This window comes from Neophocaena asiaeorientalis, unplaced genomic scaffold, assembly GCF_003031525.2.
Source record: "Neophocaena asiaeorientalis asiaeorientalis breed wild unplaced genomic scaffold, Neophocaena_asiaeorientalis_V1.1 scaffold618, whole genome shotgun sequence".
NCBI lineage: Eukaryota > Metazoa > Chordata > Mammalia > Artiodactyla > Phocoenidae > Neophocaena > Neophocaena asiaeorientalis.
This window is the reverse complement of record NW_020173978.1, coordinates 151,649-171,443: the sequence shown is the minus strand read 5'-3', so window position 1 is coordinate 171,443 and position 19,795 is coordinate 151,649. Positions and strand designations below refer to the sequence as shown.

Here is a 19,795-nt window from a genome sequence, read left to right as displayed (position 1 = left end):
AGAGGGGATGAGAGCACACAGCAGAGACTGCTTCAGAGGCCACAGTACTGGTCCAAGAAGATGGGATCATGGGCCAGGGTGGCTGCAAGGAGATGGACAGAAGCAGAGAGATTTGACACATGGAAGCTGAGAGGGAGGAGGGTTTGTTTCTGACCTGGGTGGCCTGGAGGGTGGTGCCGGTTTCCCTGATGAGGACACACAGGGAAGATCACCGGCTTGGTTTTGGACATGTTGGGTTGGAGCAGGTTTGGTCCCAGCCACATGTGTTGGGTGTGGGAGGTGGTCAGGGCAACGATGTGGTGCCAGGAGGCAGAGGGAGTAGACAGTGCCCTTGGGCACGTAGGTGATGTGTGTCCATGGGCCAGCCCTCAGTGCTGTCAGGCCAAGTGGCCCTGGTGACGGTGTGCCCTCTCCCCAGAGCGCCCCCTGCACTTTGCGGAGAAGGTGCTGCCCATCCTGCATGGGCTGGGCATGGACAGCTACCTGGTGGTGAAGAAGCACCAGTCCATGGAGGCCATGCTGCTGTACCTAGGTAGGTGGTGTCCCTGGATGGGTGGTGCCTACAGGGTCGGGCAACCTGGTGGTAGGTCCCTCCATCCAGAGCTGGGGCAAGATCAGGAACAGCCCAGGCAGAGGGCGCCAGGCGGGCAGGCCTCTTCGGAGGCTGGGGCAGGATGGAGCAGTTTCCTTCATCCTGGGACCCTGCCCTGGGTGTCTGTGTCTGTGGGCGGGGGGTTGGTGCAGCTGTGCCCACTCCACTCCTCCCCCAGCCAGCCATGTGGGTGAAACCAAGCACGGCATGATGAAGTTCCGAGAGGACCGCAGCCTCCTGGGCCTGGGCCTGCCCTCAGGTGGCTTCCACGATCGCTACTTCATCCTCAACAGCAGCTGCCTGCGGCTCTACAAGGAGGTCCGGGTACGTGATCCTGCTGGGTCCTGCCCCGAGGTGGGCACCAGCACCCAGGTGTGCTCAGACACCCGAGCACAGATGTCCCCCTGGGCCTAACAATGGGAGCATCCCCATCACGGGGTCTTGGGGTGGCACAGCAGTTGTGGGGAGCTGTGGATTCTCAGAGACCCTCCTGCTGTGGCCCTCGGTGATCACATGGCTTTGCCCTGGAGCTCTCCTAGGCCCTGGTACCTGGATGCCATCACATCAGGCTTGTGCTGCTCACCTGTGCCTGGTCATGGCACCCACAAGAACATGCTACGTGGTGACAGCCCCAGGGTGTGGCCTGTGCATGCCTTGTTGCTTCATAGGCCATACCCCGTCCCGGCCCACTCCATGCACGCCCATGCTGTCCACACGCCGGGCGTCCTCCCAGACCAGACACCATCTCCGTCCTAGCACTGCCCCCGCTGCCCCAGCATACAAGCCACATCCCGCCATGCACCACTACACACACTGTCCTAGCTCTGGACCTGGGCCTCCTTCTTCCGTAACCCTGATCCTCTATCAAACAGAGCCAGAGGCCATGGAGCGGGGCCCCTGAGACCGTGAGTAGCTGTGGGTCAACTGCCGGCTGCCTTACACCTCCTGGGGGCCAAGTGAGCCTAGTGGGAGCATGGGGACCCAGCCAGAACTCCTGGCCATCTCCAGGCATGGTTTCCCAGCCTCCACCCGAGGGCTTGTGGCCTAGGCTCCTTCTCTTCATCCCCAACCCTATCCCAGAGTCCTTCCCCCAAGATAAGGTCCCCCATCAGTGCGATGCTCTAGACTTTTCCAAAAGATTCAGGGTGGAGGCTGTGGAGCCAGTTCATGGAAGCCCCTAGGTTTGGATTAGAGCTCTGATCTTCACCTCCTGCCACCCCTGGAACCACCCTCTTTCCAGCCCTGGAGAGAGTTCCAGGGCTATTAGAATGTCCTTGCTACTGCCCTCATCTTAAAATGCAAGAGCAGGACTACAGAGGCTTGTGGTGTATTCCCCAGCTGTAGTAGCCTCCCTAGCTGGTTGCCGGCCTTTGTTTGCACACCCTGGGAGAGGGGAGTTCATTCTCTCCTCCCTTGGTGCTGCTCTACCCCTAGAATGATAGTATCATACTGAGTATCACTGTTCAGGTTCGGCTGAGATCTGCCTCCCACGACACCCCTGTGGATCCCAGCTGTGCCTTGGATGCCACAGAGTATAGATGCTCTGCAGAGACAGGCAACAGAAACGGGTTTCTAAGGCCAGGGGTCCAGCCTGAGCTCCTACCAGTGTCTCCTGCCCTTTCTGCCCCTTGCGTCTCCTGAGGACATCTGGACAGGCCTGGCTGCCGTGGGAGCCCAGCAGATAGAGCAGGACCCTCACCTCCCTCTCTCTACACGTTACACCTCTATTAATGCAGCCTGGGCTCCTGCTGACCCTTGTGGGGAACGCCTCTTCTTCTTTCCTTTGCCTCCCTCTGTGATCACGTCCTTGCTTCTGGGCCCATCCACCCCTCCGGTCAGTTCCCCTTAGTTCTAGATGCTATTTCCCTGGCCCTCTCCCTCTAGGGGTGCTTAGCCCCTTGGAATAGAACCAGACCGTCAATGTGGGCAGGGAGGAGGGAGAATGGCTGAGGCACCTGGAAAAGCAGCTGCTGGTCCCTTGACACAGAGGAGAGGAGGCAGGAGAGCTAGAAAGAAGCAGATCTAATGTTTATCGAACCAGGCTTGGTGCCCAGCCTTTCACATACTGGGACATGTAATCTCACTACTGTCCTGTGTGGAGGGGTATTGTCCCTTTTTCACAGGTGAGAAAGCAGGCTTCAGGTGACTTGCCCAAGGCCATCTCTAGGTGGTAGCTTGGGACTCGAACCCAGATTTGTTAGCCTCAAAGCTTCAGCTTTTTGTTCCTTGAAATATAGGAACCAAGACCTCATAGCAAGGGCTGGTCAGCTCAGGGCTAGATGGTGCTCTCCCCAGTGGCAGCCGGCAACTGGTCTCACAGGAGCCCTGGGAAGGTGTGTTTTGGCTACTGAGGTGTTGGTGATTCTGGTATTTGCTAGTTTATGGGGCAACAGGACAGAAGATTTGAAATTGGGACAGTCCCTGGCAGTTCGGGCTATGTGAACACCCAAGCCTCGTCCTGGAGTCTCCCATTGTTAAAGACCCTGAGGCCCCTGGGAAAAGCACATTAAGATCTTGGTTCCAGCAGAGGTCTTTGAGCATCAAGGAGTGAACTTCATTCCCTGCCAGTGACCTTATACCTCGGAGATGCTGGCAACATGAGCTGTTTGATCAGAAATGAAGATTACATTGACTGATGCTCCCCCTGCCCCCCAAAGTCCCCCTCAACCTTCTTGTCTTGGCCATGCTCACATCATAAGCCTGCCACATACACGCCACACGCTCCAGTACCTGAGGAAGTAGCGGCCTGAGGGTTGTTTTTTTCTGGTTCTGAAGGAGCCACAGCCTGGCCTGACCACCTCCATTCCCTTAATCCTCTCCACGCCCTGACTGCAACCACTGTTCCTGTCACACGCCTGGGCTGGCTCCGCCCACTCCGGAGTCACTTTACTCCTTGCTTTTAGTTCTCTTCCCCTCACACCCACAGCCCGACTTCTTCCAAGCCCACTGTCTGCTTTTCATTCCCTCAGCCTGATTCCTTCTGTACCTGCGGCTCAGTTTCCCCCACATCCTTTCTCCTGTCATGCTCAGAGCTGGATGTTCCATGCCTGCAGCCTAACTTCTTTTACGGCCTCTGTCTCAGTCTTTCCATTCCTGCTGCCTGGTTTCTTCCGACTGCAGTCTGATTTCTTCAGTGCTCTCAGCCTTGTGTCTTCCCTGCTTGCATGCAGGCCTCTTCTTTCTTGTATTCTCCCTAGACATTGTTTCTCCCATATCAGCAGCCTGCTTTCCTTATCTCTGCCCTGTTTCCTCCCTGCCTGCAGCCCTGATCATCCTGTACCCGCAGCTCACCTTGTTCTGGCCCTCTTGGGCACATAGCCGTTGTCCTGCTATGTATGTGCAGGAGATGTGGGGCTCCCCCTTCAGGGGCTTGGTCGGTAGGAGGACTGGGGGTGAAAGCAGGGTGAAGGTTCCTAATAAGCCCTCCTTAAACTACACCCGCTGTGATAGCACCAAAGTCTCCACTGATTCCCTAGGCAGCCCATCCTATTGTGACCTCACAGGGAAGTCCACCAATTCCCGAAATTCTCCATCTCCCTGGCCATCCCCTAGTCCCCTCTTTTTGTTCCTGCTGAGGAGCCATGCCTGGGGGTGGCTGGGAGCAATGGTGGGGAACAGTAGAGGTGGCTCAATCTGTGACCCCCAGTTTTGGTTGTAAGTGACTGCCCCTCCCCTGCCATCCACCCTGGTGTCCCTGTTGGCACCAGGGGTGCCTGGTGGGGGCAGGGTTTCAAGCAAGTGGCTCCCAGAGCAGGAGGAAGGCTCATTAGCTTGACCTCCAACCCGCTGCTTCACTGGAGGTCAATGCTCCCATCCCCCTGCCTCTGAGCCAGCCTGCTCCTTCCGAGCCCAGACCCGTATGCGGAGGTGGGGACCAGAGATGAGCATGTCAGTGATCTGTGCCCCTCCCCAGTACTTTGGTCTGCCGCTTCCTGGCCTAGACCACTGGGAAGTTCTTCCTGTGGTCCACGGAACGGCCATTCTGCTTCAGCTTGAGTCATTAGCCTTCCCTTTGTGGAACCAAGGAGCCAGTAACTGCTCACCTTGCAAGCCTTCTGTTCACACAGTCAACCCTGGAGCCTCCATGGGGCAGGGAAGGGTGAAGAATAAATAACCTGAGACAGACAGACAGCCGAGGCTCTCAGCTCCTGTACACTCTTTCAGTTTGGTGCCAAAGGGTGATGTGCAATGTGCAGACTTGTCCCTCTGCAGACAGCCTGGATCAGCCTATGATATTGACACAGATCAGTTCTCAATTTGCAGGGCAGCAGGGAGGGACTGGGGATCAACTGCTGTGGACATCCAGCTACCTCGGGGACAAGGGTTGACTGTCTGATGCTGGGGCAGGGAGAGAGGCCTGGGGGCTCTGTTGAGCTAGATTGTGAGCAGGGAGGGCTTTGTCAGGAAGGCTTGCTGGAGGAGGGCTCCTGGGCTGGGAGGTAGAGAGGCTGGGGAGAGGGGGGAGGGAGGCACCCAGTTGGGAGATCTGCCCCAGTGCGCCCCCTGACTGACTGAAGTTCCTACTCCTTCTTCCTCCGCCACCCAGAGTCACCGGCCTGAGAAGGAGTGGCCCGTCAGGAGTCTCAAAATCTACCTGGGAGTGAAGAAGAAACTCCGGCCACCCACCTGGTGAGCTGGGGCGGGGGAGGTGGGTCCACGACCAGGGCCTGCGGGGCTCAGAACTGATGGGGGAGGCACAGCTGAGGGCTGTGAACTTGACAGGGACTGGCTCATAGTTCTGAGGGTGTGGTCTCCCAGACCACCTGGAAACACATTAGAAACCCGAATTCTTGGGTACCACCCCAGACCTGCTAAATCACGGATTCTGGGGCTGGGGCCAGCAGTCTGTGCTGTCACAAGCCACCTAGGGGACTCTGATGCTTGCTCATGTTTAAGAACCATTGGCCTGGATTGAAATCCAGTTAGTCACTGACTAGCTCTGGGACCTTTCTGTGCCTCACTTCCCACATCTGAGGAATGGGGAAAATAATGGCACGCCTGTTCCAAAGGGTGGTTGTATGGTTTTTTTTTTTTTTTTTTTTTTTTTTTTTTTTTTCTTTTTTGAGTTGAAGCATAATTGATACGGTGGTATGATTTAAAAGTTGAAAAGTGATGCATAGCCACTATCACTGTTGTTGACTGCAGTCACTAGGCTGGGGTTTCTGGCATTCACCTTTTACCCGCTGGCTGTGCCTGCTTCTCTCTGGGGGGTGGGGGAGCCGAGGCCCTGGGAGGCTGGCAGGGCTGTGAGAGGAAGAGGCAGCGGCCGGGATGTGCTGTGCCCACAGAAGGACTTGAACTCTGCCCCCAGCCCTGGCCCAGGCTTCTGGGCTCTGTCCTAGGCTCTCACTGGGGCTATGAGGCCTCTCTGGGCTGTCAAGTGACCCCACCTGCCCCTTCTCTGCAGCTGGGGCTTCACGGTGGTGCACGAGACAGAGAAACACGAGAAGCAGCAGTGGTGAGTGAGGGCCCCATGCCGAGGAGAGATGGTAGCATGTCCCCCTTGGTTGGATCCCCTCACTGTCCAGATGTGGGCCCTGCCCCCGAGACCCTGGGCGGGGGAACACGGTAGGGTATCCCTGCTCAGCCAGGCGCTGGCGGCATCCAGACCTGTGCCCCACCCTGTAGGTACCTGTGCTGTGAGACGCAGATGGAGCTCCGGGAGTGGTTCGCCACTTTCCTCTTCATGCAGGTACCAGGCGCGGGGTGTGGGGTGGGTCCCGGGAAGCCTCCATTACAGAGAAGGGGTATGAGTGCTTCTTCACTGCTCAGGCCACCGATTGCTTCAGGATGTTGAGTTGCCTTTAATCCACTTGTTCGTTCATTCTCACGTAAACCCTTCCTGGTACCTGCTCTGGTCCAGCCCTGAGCCAGGCATGCTAGAGACAGAGGGTGCAGACCCCTTCCCTCGGGCACTCACTCCCCACGTAGAAAGGAAAACAGACCCAGAAGGAGCCTGTTAGAGCCCAGTGCTGTGGTGACAGAGGGAAGCCAGGGACCCTACCTCAAGGAGGTGTTGGGTGAGGTGAGGAAGGCAGCAGGGAGCGGGTATCGTGGAAGCTGAATCTTTGGGGATGAGGGAGCGTTCACCAAGCAAAGGCGGGGGTGGGGCGGCTTCGAGGCAAAGGGAACAGTTTGCACACAGGCGTAGCAGGATTGCCGACAGGGTGTAAAGGGAGAAGCCAGGCACGCTAGAAGTTGGCACTGGAAACAAAGTTGGGAGTAAAATCTCAGTCTTGAAGGCCATGCCAAGGAAGCTGAACTTGACCTAGTCGGCAGTTTGAAGGGAGAGTTTTAAGCAAGAGTGGTGCGCAGGGTTGAGTCTGAGTCTGAGGGTCCATTCTGGGTGCGGTGTGCAGGGGAGGATGGGCTGAAGGGCCGAGCCTGGAAGTGAGGAGGCCAGTGAGGTAGTTGCTGCAGTGGGCCAGGTGGGAACAGGCTGGGGAGGACTCGAAGCCAGAGCAGGGCTAGAGGGGTGGGTTGGACATAAAATAGGTGTTTGTTTGTTTGTCTTTTGGCCGTGCGGCATGCGGGATCTTAGTTCCCCAACCAGGGATTGAACCCGTGCCCCAGGCAGTGGGAGCACGGACTCTTAACCACTGGACCACCGAGGAAATCCCAAAACAGGTTTTTAAAATGAGAGCTCAGAATTGTTTGGGGAGAAGGGAGACAAAACTGTACCAGGGCTTGGGCTGAGCTCTTTTAGCCCTGAGCTTCCTGGTAGTCAAAGTCTAAAGGGAAACAGAGCAGATTCTAGAGTTTTCTTGGTTCCTGGTGAAAGGAAGCAGACATGTTCCTCTAGAACTGTTTTCTTGGCACTGCGTTCTTGAAGCGGTTTGTTTGTGGACCTGGAAATGAGGGTTGTTGAGTAATGTAATTGGCTGGGCTTTGCCAGGGATACAGTCATGTTCTCCTAACAGCTGCTTCTCATATCGGCTCAGATCAAAGCCGAGGGTTTCACCTCAGATCATAGCTGGAGGCATTTCTTGGAAGGGTGGGTGGATCCGGAGCTGAGTGTCTAGGCCAGCGAACCGAGCCCAGGCCCCAACACCCCTCCTCTCCCCTGCTGCCCAGCACGACGGCCTGGTGTGGCCCTCAGAACCCTCACGCGTGTCCCGGGCGGTGCCTGAGGTCCGGCTGGGCAGTGTTTCGCTGATCCCCCTGCGCGGCAGTGAGAATGAGATGCGCCGGAGCGTGGCTGCCTTTACTGCGGACCCCCTTTCTGTGAGTGGCTCTCCATTCCTGTGGGCAGGCGGCTGGGAACCTGGCTGGAGCCTGCCTTCCACCTGACTCGCTCTGCTTCTCCTCTCTGAGTGCCCTCCGGCCCTGTCCCTCCGTCCTCATTGGGAGTCCTGACAGGCCCCTTTGGTTCACCTGGTTCCCGGGAGACCCCTCTCTGCTGGCCCCTGGCCCCTGCTCCCTGTGAGTCTTCACAACGTGCTCATGGAATCTGGACTTCTGTGCCTTCCCACAGCTCCTCCGAAACGTCTGATCGCAGGTGGGACTCTGCCACCGTGAAGCCTTCGTGGGCAGACACCCTCATGCCCTGCGTGCCTGGTGTGAGCCAGCAGGGGGCACATGAGGAAGCCGCACCCCCAGACCCCTCATCCTGACTGCAGCCTGGGGTTCCCTGGCCAGGACGTGGGGGGCAGGCAGCAGGGTCTGCCTGAGGAGGAATCCCTTACCTGCTCTGTCCAGGTGCTCAGCCCTCCTGGCCTGGCCTGCTCCCCCGCTGGGTCACACACCCTGAGTTTAAGGGGTTGGAGAGATGGGCATCAGTGAGGCACGCTGGCAGACTGCCATCCTTTCAGAGGCTCAAGGCCCTGGGGCCCCCGCTGGAAGGGAGCCCACCCCTCTGCCGCAGACTCCAGAACAGCTCTAAAGGAACACTCAGCTGGGGTGGGGAGGGAGCTCTTGGGTAAATGTATACAGGGCTGAGAACTGGACTTGGGGGACTTTAGCCCCCCTTCTGGTCTGGGCTTACGGGGAGGGCCTAGGCTGCCCGGTGCCCCTTCCCCACTTTGGGGACCTTTTGATAATATAAATATATCTGTATATTTTATCCCCTGGTGCTGAGGTCTATGATTGGTTGGGGGTTTCAGGTGTCCCAGGGTAAGAGGGGACAGGAGGACAGGCACTCCAGAGGTGAGTGCCTTGGACCCTGAAGCTGGGGACCTGACCCTGCTGTCTCCAGGCCCTCAGCTGTCCAGATACTCTCCCCCTGCCCCAGACAGAGCCCCAGGCTGGCTCCAAGCTGTCCTCATTGTACTCCTGTACAGATGGCGTGGGGATTGCTGGTCCTGACTCTGACCAGGACAGACCCCAGCTAGATTGAGTCCCTCTCCCTGCTGCAGTCTGATTCTGAGCCAGGGGCTGGTTGTGTGGTACGTGAGTGACTCAGGGTAGCTCGTCATTAGCCCTTCTAGAGACACAAGGTCACGGAGGGAGTGACAGGAGCTTTATTAAATTAGGAAGAAGGTCCTCAGGTTACCCTTGGCTTCCGTGCACACCCCTTCAGAGGTGCCCTGCCTTGGACCAGGAAGCTGCCCTCACTGGCCACCTCCAAGAAGACAGGGCCCTGGCAAGTGGGGGGGCGATAACGAGCTGTTCAGAGACGAATTTGGGACTCCCTGGGAAGGTGCCAGATACCACATTCCACCTCTGCCTAGAGCCTCATTACCAGCCTCTCTCCAGGGGCCCAGCGGGCAGACAGGCTGACCTCCCAGCCTCAGCCTCAGCCACTGGAGCTGGGCAAGCTGGGAAGCCCCTGACTTCTCACTGATCCAGTTCAGTGGGGAGGCCTGGATGCAGGTGGGGGTCTTGGTGGCCTGGACTCCAGCTTCCTTGTTCCTGTCTCTCGGGAAGGGGAGGTAGATGCCAGACTGGAATGGGTTCTCTGGCCGACTTCACAGGCTGGGACTAAGCCCCACCCCCACCCCGAGTCTCCCACTTTTGTCTTGCCCTAGGTGGGCTGCTCCAGGCCAGGCTGACCATTCCACCTGCAGCCAGGAGAAGACCCTTGTTCAAGTGCTCAGGGGCTGGAATTCTTCCCTGGATCTGACCTTGGACTGACCAGCTAACCCTGAGGCCCAGAGAGAGGGTGGGTGAGACTGGAGGCGCTCCCCCGCTAGGCTGCCAAGTGTCACTTGCCCCAGCTCAGGGACAGCCTGCAATGACCGCATTGGGCCACCAGGGGGCAGCCACGGACAACTCAACATTGCTGGGTCCCAGAACAGGTTCTGGAGGACCCCATGTTTTCTGTTGGAGTGTGGGGTGAGACCTGGCCCTCCCTGCCTTTGCCCCCAGGGCTGGTGATACTGTGGAAGGCAGCACAATACAAGAAGTGCTTTGGACTCCCAGGCCATTGGAACCCGAAGGAGGGAGGAAAGGCCTTTGTGGGTCAGTGCCTGTGTATTCTATGTACTGTCTCCTGGCAGAGGAAGAAAGGCCAGAGAAGGGAAATGACTTGCCCAAGGTCACACAGCTCTTCTGAATCAGGGTTGAGGTCCATTTCCACTGCCCCATTTTGGGGGGTTCTCCTTCCTCCACTCCCTTCCTGATTCCAGCTCTGCTGTCTCCTCTCATAAGTGGCCCCATTTGTCCCCTGGGGAAGGGGATCTGAACTGTCAAGAGTTAATGATGCTTAAAGTGCTTTTCCTGGGGATCAGGGATGACATCCCAACGGGAGTCTTCGGGGCCTCAACCGTAATGAATTATGGTAAAGACAGCAGTGGTGGGTGGATTAGGGCAGGAGGCTCTGCTTGTCTTTGTGACAAAGATTTGTAGATATGGGGTCTCTTGGGACCCTGGGTGGTTTGTTCACATATTATTTGAGGTTGGGTTGAGGGGGATGGATAAAGAACCTGGAGCCAGACCTGCCGAGGTGTGGGCAGCAGCTCTTGGAGAGGCAGGAGGCTTCCTGGAGGAGGAGGTGCCCCTGAATTGGCCCTGAAGACTGGAAGCCTTTCCAGCTGTACATGGTAAGGAGGGGGTGCAAGTTGGGGTGAGGGTGGGTCGAAGTGTTTGGGGAGGAGGACAGGGCTTCCAGGGTCAACCCAAGTCACGGCCTAATGGCAGGGGAGCATGGGGAGGCCTGGGAGAGAAGGCTATGGCAAGTCAGAGCTTGGGGGTGACGGCATTGTGGATGGAGAGGACGCTGAGCCAGGTGGGGAGTGGGGGCTGGGAGGTGGTGTGGGGTGTCTGTCTCTCTTCCGCCTCCTTCCTGCTCAACCCGCCTACCCTGCAAAGCATTCAGCAGCCATCCAGCCCTCGAGGGCCGGGCCTCAGGAGACCACTGGGCTCCACAAGAAATCAATGGGGCTGGGGAAGGGAAGATGGGCCCTGCCTCCTCTCCGCCTCCCCCTGAGCCCGGGGATTGGAAGCGGGGCCTGGAGCTGAGACCTTCTTTCCTGGCCCCAAGCTCTCATGGCTCCTAAGCCCCCTGCCCACAACTGGTTGTTGGTTTTTTTTTGTGTTTTTTTTTAAAGAAGATGTTGGGGGTAGGAGTTTAATTATTTATTTATTTATTTTTGCTGTGTTGGGTCTTCGTTTCTGTGTGTGGGCTTTCTCTAGTTGTGGCAAGCAGGGGCCACTCTTCATCGCGGTGCACAGGCCTCTGACTATTGCGGGCTCTCTTGTTGCGGAGCACAGGCTCCAGACGCGCAGACTCAGTAGTTGTGACTCACGGGCCTAGTTGCTCCGCGGCATGTGGGATCCTCCCAGACCAGGGCTTGAACCCGTGTCCCCTGCATTAGCAGGCAGATTCTCAACCACTGCACCACCAGGGAAGCCCCAAACAACCGGTTGTTTTTGAAAAGCGGGGGTGTGGATGCCAACTGTCGGGGCAGATGCCGACACTCCCGTCTACAAACTAGATTTGGCTGAGTTCCTGAGGTCTCTGATCCTCAGTTTTCTCTTCTGTTCTTTGGAGGTATTAATAGCACCCACTAATGGGAGGATTAAATGAGCTAATAAGCGTGAAGTACCTAGCACTGTCCCTCGATAACCCCCTTCCCAAATATGTCTGGGGAGGCATCATGGCATCCAGAGTCCTTTCCAGGCCCAATATATTTTCATTCAACAAGCATTTCTTGAACACCTACAGTGTGTTCAGGGCTTCACTGAACAATGAGCTGGAGCAGATGAATAAGTGGTGTGGGGGAAGGAGGAGGTTTTCTGGTTGGGGGAATTGATCAAGAAAGACTCCAAAGAGGAGGTGAGCCTGGAGGGACAAGCAGTGTTTCTGCAGGTGGAGTTGAGAGGGAGACATTTCTGGGAGAGGGAATGGCAGGAGCCACAGGCAAGCTGATGTGGCCCTGCAGCGAGCAGCCTGTTGTGGTTGGAGCTTAGTGCGCCACTGTCACTCCAGGGCCTGTCCCCCATGCCTCTGGTGTTGGGGTCTTCCCCAGCCAGCTTCCTTTGGTCAGCTCTGTGACCTAAGTGACCCAGACTTTGGCCTGGGGTATGTCTGTCTGTCTCTCATATACATAGAAAGATAGCTGGCATGAACCTCCCAACCTCTCTTCCAATATGACCCCTCCTTCAGGAAGCCCTTCTGGATTGTTCTTCCATGCAGAAGAACTTAGGGTGCACTTAGGATGTGTGTGTGTGTGTGTGTGTGTGTGTGTGTGCACGCGCACGTGCCCACATGTGTGTGTCCTGGCCACTTGGGTCCAGCTAGAGACTGGTCCAGGGAAGAGCTGTCAGGGAAAGGGTTCCTTGGTCAGACCAAGCTGGTTCAACCCCAGCGTATTCGCCGCTCCCACGCCACTTTCAGCCTGTGGAAATTTCCGCATCTTCTCTGCCATGGTTACAGCTCCTACTGCTGTATTTATCACCCTGGAGACACAGTGGCACAGGCACACACATGCCACACACACACTCATGCCCTGCACACACGTGGTACCTGCATACTTTCTCCTGAACTTACACACACACACACACACACACACACACACACACGCTGCACGTGTATGAACGCCCCTGCACACAAAGCTCTCTAGGAAAATTGCCCCCCTCCCTCCCGCTCCTCCACTCTGTCCTCCCACCACCACCCACCTCAAAACACTGAGACCAAAGAGATGGGCTGGATGGTGCCTCCCACCACTTGTCAGCTTGGGAGGCCCTTCCCCCTTCGTGACTACAGTGTGTTCTTCCCCACCACCCCGCCCTTCCGCCTTCTGCGTCTCCCCAGCTCTCCCTACCCTTCCCTCCTCTCTGCCACTCCTCTGCACTCCTGCATGTCTCTCCCTGCACCGCAGTCACTCTGTCCTCTCTGGGTCACTCTTCTGACCCTCTGAGGTGGAAGCTGTCCTTCCTCCCTGCCCTCCCTCCTGAGGGGCACAGGATGGGGACCTCACGGGCACTGATGGAGACAGAGGGACAGGCCAGGGGGGCCCAGGGCCTGAGCCTCCTCAGCTTCTGTCACTTCCAGTCCCTCCTCCTGGGTGAAGGGAGGGCTGTGTGCCTAACACCATGGAGACCAGCGTCATGGCAACAAAGCCCGGTGGGCACAGCCATCCTCCTCCGGGGGCCCCCAGAACCCCCTAGGAGGAGCTGCCAAGAGGCCCTGAGGAGGTAGGCCTTGTGCTGGGCCTGGTGCCCAGCACTGGCTGCCGTGCCCGCCTCCAGCTCGTACCACCCCCAGATCACCCCCATCCTGACCAGCTCTCCTGCAGCTTCCACTACCACAGGTCACTAATCCCAGTAGGGTAAAATCATTTTGCAAACACGAACTCCAGAGCTGGGGACCCTGAGGGCTCATTTATAGACTGAGGGCCAGAGAGGGCAGGGGTTTGCCCAGGGGCACGCAGCATGTCTGGCTGAGCTCCTGACTCTTAGATCTCAGTTCTCTCCTCTGGCCTCCCACCTTCTGCTCAGATCAGCTGTCAGTGGGGCGAAGAGGTCAGTTCAGCCACCTGGGAGGTCTCCAGCCAGTCTTCAGTGTTGCAGTAATGACGATGCAAATGATGATCCTGATAAGCCCTTATGAAGCACCCACCACCTGCTGGGCTAAGGCTTTGTATGTGTCATTTTGTTTAATCCTTGTAACAAACCCTATAAAAAAGTTACTTTTTGTTCTTATTTTATCCGTGAAGAAACTGAGGCATAGACTTGCCAGTGTCAAGTGACTAGTAAATGGTAGAGCTGGAACAGGAACACAGGTCTTCCCCAGCCAGCGTGGGCAAGCCAAGGCTTTATGCATGGTTCCCTTCCCAGCAGGCACTCTTCTAAATCAGTGACAAACTGTGTTTTCCGTTCTGTCTTTCCTTCTGGAGAGAGTTCCTGGGGAAAGATCTGGGGCTCAGTCTAGGTCTGGCCTTAGGGTTTCGAGAAGTCAGGAGGTTTCTTTTCTAAGGTGATGGAGAGGGAACAGCATATTTAGTCCTAGGGAAAAGCTCCCTTGCAGTCCGGCAGTGCATAAACTAGTTCGCAATCTCCAGGTTCTTTCAGAGTCCTGTCTAAACCCAGGCTGGAGCCTCAGGATGGAGGGAGAAGATCCTCCCTCCTGGGCCCAGACGCAACTTCTCTCCCGACCTTGATGGAGTCACGTTGCAGCTGCTTCCCTGCCGGCTTATGTAATCATTCAAATATAGCAGCTGCCTTTATCCCACTGAGTCGCACCCCCTCCTGCCCCCCCACTCAGGTGCAGGGAGTGACGAGGGGGAAGAGGTAGATTAGGGCTGAGTGGGTGGCTCGGGGCCTCCTGGTAAGGAGGATGCTAGTGTGCTGGATTGGAGGGTGGTGGAGGTGAGGGAGCTGGGCCAGGGCGGCAAGGAGGGTAAAACCTTTCCCAGAGTTGGAAGCCACAGAGTCACTCCTTTTCTGACCTGCCCCTGCTGAAATTACACATTCCTGGGGATCCCTTCCCAGGGTTACAAGCTGTATCTGCAGATTTCCCTCCCAGCCCTCTGTCCAGCTGGACGAGGGGAGGTGAAAGATTACAAGAGGAGGAGCTAGTCCAGTGGGGCAGTGACCAGCAGTGCTTGGTCATAGGCCCAGCCCTGCCCTTGACTCACCGTGCGACCTCGGTGTGTTTCTGCCCTCTCTCACCTGTTCCCCCATCTGTACAATGAGGGATTGGAGTCTACTGGCTCTAGCACCTATGCTGCCTGATCCGTATCCCAGGAGATGACCTCGACCTTGGGCAGAAGGCACTTCCAAGTGTCTGGTCCAGCCCCATCCTAGGCTGACATCCCTCTCCTCTCATCTGTGCCCACCCTAAGTCTGCCAATCTTCCTGGGCCAGTTCAGCACTCCCACCCCATCCATGGGGCAGTGTAGGTAGAATGATAGGATTCTGAGCTGAGGGGCTGCCTCTCCCCTCCCTGAACTTGCTGTCTGTTCCACCACTTCACCCCCCTGCCCAGCAGGAACGGGGAGCTCACTGCCCCCACCTGAGGTCACCCCTTCCCTCATAGGGCAGCATTGGCCGATCCTGGAACCTGAAGTAGGCCCACAATGAATGCCTCAGCTCTCAGTTTCTGCATCCCCAAAGCCACCTTCCTGAGATGTGGAAGAAGCCATTCTGGAGGCAGTGGTGACCTTTTGTTCCTTTCAGCAAAGACCTTGTCACCCATGGTGTGGTGGGGTCTGTGCTTAATGTGGAAATACAGGGAAGTATGCCAGGCCCCTGCCAAGGACATGGTGCTCCTCTAGCCATTGTCCTTGGAGCCACAGTTGGCAGCTTCTGACTGAGGAGGGGAAGGAGAAGCACTGTGGGATGGTTCCCTCTGTTGCTTTCCCCCACCTCCCTGCTGGGATCTTGCTGCCAAGACCCAGATGTAGACATCCTGGCGCCCAGCCAGAGGGAGTCACCCAGGAGTTTTCGGGCCAACCCTCCGTGAAACCGGTGTTCTGCCAATAACCAGCCTTCCCCCTGGAGAGCAGTGGGGTGTTTCACGTTCCACAGCCTCAGTCTTTTCCCTACAGGGGAGGAGAATTCCCACAGCAGATCGGTGAGGCCTGCACCACCTGTGTCCTCACACCCACCTGCAGCCTCTTACTGAGGGCTTGCTCCAATGTGTCCTGGACTGAGCTCTGAAGTGCCCCATCTCATTTCCACGCTCACCTGTGTCTCCTTCCTACTTTCCTACCTCAACATTTCTCACTTGTACCTGGTGAGGCTGCCCAAAGGCTGGGGTCTGGCGCTGAGGTGAATAGGACTTCGGCCCGTCCTTGAGGAAAATGTGATCCAGTAGGAGAAAGGAGATGGACCTGAGCAGGGGGATGAGGTGTTGGGACAGGTGGCAAGTTAGGGAGGGGAGAGACAGCCAGGCATCCTCCGCCCAGAATCCAGTTACCCCTCCTGCCTACCCTGTCCCTGGTGGGTGGGGGCAGGTGTGTGTTGAATTGGCCTAGGAAGGCTGGGCCAGGATTTGGGATGGGCAGAGAAAAGGAAGACAGAGGGAAGTCAACCTAGGAAGGGAAACAGACTATATACCAAGTCAAGGAGGAGGAAAGGACTAGCATGTGCTTAGGGACTAGACCCTGCGCCACCTGGAGCAGAGGGTGGAGAGGTCAGCCAGGGTCGATCATGAGAAACCTCAAATGCCTTTATCCTGAGAGCACTGGGAACCAAGCAAAGGTTTTGAGGAGGAGTTAACATGACCAGCTAGATGTCTTAGAAAGTCAGTGTTAGAGGCAGGATGGAGATGGAATAAAGGGATTGTGTTGGAGTAGGGGGCTGGAGAATGACCAGGGAAGGGGGAAGTACGCTGGGGCTCAGCACAAGGAGGGAGTGGATAAATGTGAGGGAATTACAGAGGGAGAATTGACAGGCCTTGATGACAGATTTGACAGAGGAAGTGAAGAAGAGCGAAGAGTCAGGGCAACATTGAAGTTTCCAGATTGGGGATTAGACGTTTGCTGATGCCTTTGATAAAGACAAAAGATGTGTTGATGTTGAATATTTGAGTGTGAGAGGCCTGTGAGATGTTCCCAGAGGATATGTTGAGGAGGTAGCCTGTACTGGACATCTGGAGCTCCAGAGAGAGGGCTGGCCCACAGGGGGCACTCGGGAGTTGCGGTGTTGGGGGAGCGCTCCATGCTCCGAGGGGTTGGGGTGGATAATGAGGGGAAGCAGGGTCCGGTCCTCCAGTGAGGGGGCAAAAATAGGAAGAATCAGTGAGGGAGACAAAGGAGCGGCCGTCTGGAAGCGGCGAGTGAAACAGCCGCCTGGGAGGGGCCGGGGAGGACAACGAGAAGAAGACGCCTTCTTTGGCAGTGAGGAGGTAGCTGGAGCCTGTGGAGCCTGCGGTCCTCGCGAGGCGGTGGGCGCGGAGCGGAGGCCGGATCCCAGAGGCTGCATCCTCCCGTCGCTTTTGGCAGCCACCCGCCTCCCAGGAACATCCTGCTTCCCACCAGCTCCCCAACAAGCAAAAAAATGATGTCTGCTGGCCGGCTGCGGGGCAGTGGGCAAGGGCGTGTGAACGCGGTGCAAGCTGGTCAGCACCCTGGAGAGCGGCCGGGGGTGGGGCCTGCGGTGGGGCGGGGCTTCGCCGTAATCTCACGGGGCCTTTGGTTCCTGCACTGGCTGGTTTTGCAGGCCGGTTCGAGGTGGGGGAGTGAAGAGCAGGCCTGGACAGTCTCAGACCTTCTCTCTTTTCGGCACCTGCCCCCTCCCGACACTGCCTTGCAGGAACCCTACCCCAGCGTTGGGGGCTGTTACTCCCTTGGCGCCATCAATTCAATCTCTTTAGGGGAGGGAAGGGGAGGGAACGCACTATGTACCAGGAACTTTACGGACATTACCCAAACCTCACAACTCTTTGAGTTTGGAGTTTGTCACCCATCTTTCAGATGAGAACACTAAATTGAAGTTCAGAGAGGTTAAATAACTTGCCCAGAGCACATGACAGAGCTGGGATTTGAACTTATACCTGCCTGGCTCTAAGTCCTGGAGTGCGCATAGTCCTGGATCTTGCACCTCATTCCTACAGACTCCTTACTTCCGGGGAACTGTAGAGGCTGGTGTGGCAGTGGGGTGGGCAGGAGACCCTGCCTCCCCCGCTGACTTGCTTGAGCATAATCCTGGGAGATTGTTGAGGATGAGACCTCTACCATCATTTCCAGAGCAGGAGAGGAGAAAGAAGGCTGAGAGGCAAGTAAGGCCTCAATGCACCTGCTCCCCTCCACGCCCAGGAGGCACCCTCCTTTGAATCCTCTGACTCAGCTTCTGACCGCCAGGCTCCTCAGGGCATGAAAGGGAGCTGTGAAAGGCCAAAACTGGATGTGGTCCAGGGCCTTGGCTTTCTGAGCCCGTAGAATGCCTTCCTAGCTAGCAGGCATGGAGGGGCGAGGTCCTAGGCATGGGCCAGGTTGAGGAAACAGTTTGCCCAGAGCTTTCAGCGATCTAAAATTCCACCTTCTGAGGCCACAGTGGGAAGCAAAGCCTCTCTCACATTTTCTTTCCTAACGCTTCCACAACTGCTTTCTGTAGCCCTCGGCCTGGGCAGGCCTCCTGCACAAGCTCGGTCATTCCTGTCCACCCCCATCCCTGGACGCACCCACACCCCTCAGCAGGGTCAGGTTTCCACTCAGCCTCGTGGGCTTTTCTGCCTGGAGCTCGGTGTGTGCGGCAGGGGTTACTCCCCATCACAGCTCAGAGAGCTGGGGTTACTGGTGAGGGTTATGTGTAGCTCCTCTATCCTGGAATACACCCCCTTTTCCTGGGGCCCCCTCTTTGCCTTAAAAAACCCAGCTGATATCCTGTCTTCTGGAAATGCTTGCCAACTGCTGGGCTCCCTCTGGGCACCACAGACCCTGTGCTCCCCTCTGTCACACAGCAAGTACCCCCTTCCCCTTGCCTGGGTGCTGTTCCAAGGCAAGGCACTGTTGAGTCATATCTGGTGAAGTTGGCCAGTGGTAGGTGTTACTGAATGAATGAATGAGGAAGTTAGTGGTGGAACCAGGACTCGAACCCCCATCTCCTGCCTCCAGGTGTGGAGCTTTCTCTCCTCTGTCCAACAGGAGCTTTGCTGAGACAGTTCCCTACCCGTCCCATTGCCTAAAATGCCCCTATTCCATTAGGTTAACGCTTCCTCCTCAGGAGTCAGGAGTCTGTCTGCCCTCAGGGACATGGCAGAGGTGAAGCAGGCCCTCCCCTATGCCTGTAGTCTGTGGACAGTGAAGCCATGTGAGGCGTGCTGTGGCCTGGGTGCCACAACTCCTAGTAGAATTCCATGCTCATGCATCAGCTCCCACAGTGTCCGAGCTAAATAGAGCCCCCAAGAGGTGGACTCTGTGATGAGGCTTTGAGTCCAAAGACCATCAGCAAAAGCCCCCTGAGCCTCCTGTGTACCCAACTCCATGCTGAGAATGCACCCTAGGACATGATACAATCCCAGTAAGGGAAGCCAGAGAATCCAGTTCTGCCAGGAGGCCCTGTGGCCCTTCCATACTTGAGGAGGGCATGGGGGTGTCCCCTTGCCCTGAGGGTCTGGGTTCTGTCTACCTGCCCCTCATACGCAGATCCCATCCTAGCTCACAAGCATTGGAAATACCTCAAAATCCCTTATCCTCACATTTCTCTCTCTGGGGTCCTCATTCAGCTTTCTCTCTCTCTCTCTCTCTCTCTCTCTCTCTCTCTCCATTTCCATGTCTTTTTCCCCATCTTTGTTCCTCTGTGTGTGTGTTTTCCCTATGACTCTCTGATCTTTTGTATTTCCATCTTGATCTCTATGGGGCTTTGATCCCTCGCTCCTCTCCTTCATGTGTTTCTCTACCCCTTCCTGTCTCTGTTTCTCTCAGTCTCTCCCTCTGTGTGTGAGTCTTTCTTTTCCTCTCTCCCAGCCGGAGCCTCTCTCTACCCCTCCCTCCCTCTCTCCCTCTGTCTGGGCCTCTCTGTACCTCCTCCCTCCTCCCTCCCCCTTCTGCATTACCAGACCTGCTCCAACCTCCTCCCAGAGTAAGCCTAGCGGCAGAGGCAGTGGCAGCCGGAGAAGCAGGAGCAGCCAGGGCAGCAGGGCTGGATTGGGGTGTTGAGTCCCGGCTGAGCCGGGGACAGGCCGCTGCTTTGGTCCCCGTGCCTGCTGGGCCAGGCGCCCTGCCTGGAACCCCGGGCAGGGTGGACAGGGCGAGGTGCCACTTTAGTCTGGCTGGGGAGGCAGATGATGAGGAGCGATGGGGCAGGCATGCGGCCACTCCATCCTCTGCAGGAGCCAGCAGTACCCGGCAGCGCGACCGGCTGAGCCGTGAGTACTGT

General features: G+C 56.9%; 2 protein-coding genes across 13 annotated transcripts in view; both read left to right on the top strand.

Annotated features, from left to right (window-relative positions):
• Positions 1 to 8,654, top strand: part of ARAP1 (ArfGAP with RhoGAP domain, ankyrin repeat and PH domain 1) — a 40,478-nt gene extending 31,824 nt beyond the window's left edge. For 2 of the 7 annotated variants that reach the window (XM_024753325.1, XM_024753321.1), the window contains 8 exons: positions 419 to 532; positions 771 to 916; positions 1,465 to 1,497; positions 5,139 to 5,221; positions 6,000 to 6,050; positions 6,221 to 6,284; positions 7,667 to 7,816; positions 8,067 to 8,654. In XM_024753325.1, the coding sequence (XP_024609093.1) occupies positions 419 to 532; positions 771 to 916; positions 1,465 to 1,497; positions 5,139 to 5,221; positions 6,000 to 6,050; positions 6,221 to 6,284; positions 7,667 to 7,816; positions 8,067 to 8,084 (659 nt within the window). In that variant the 3' untranslated portion in view covers positions 8,085 to 8,654. The other 5 variants (XM_024753326.1, XM_024753323.1, XM_024753324.1 and 2 more) reach the window with 4 other exon arrangements.
• A 133-nt stretch (positions 8,655 to 8,787) lies between these two features.
• Positions 8,788 to 19,795, top strand: part of PDE2A (phosphodiesterase 2A) — a 103,224-nt gene continuing 92,216 nt past the window's right edge. For 2 of the 6 annotated variants that reach the window (XM_024753334.1, XM_024753331.1), the window contains exons 1-2: positions 8,788 to 9,692; positions 9,899 to 9,991. Coding sequence is in view for 4 of the 6 variants with exons in the window: in XM_024753327.1 (XP_024609095.1) it covers positions 9,844 to 9,991 (148 nt within the window). In the remaining 2 variants the exon portion in view is untranslated. Of the gene's footprint in view, positions 10,573 to 17,304; positions 19,785 to 19,795 lie in introns of those variants that run through there. The other 4 variants (XM_024753332.1, XM_024753328.1, XM_024753327.1 and 1 more) reach the window with 3 other exon arrangements.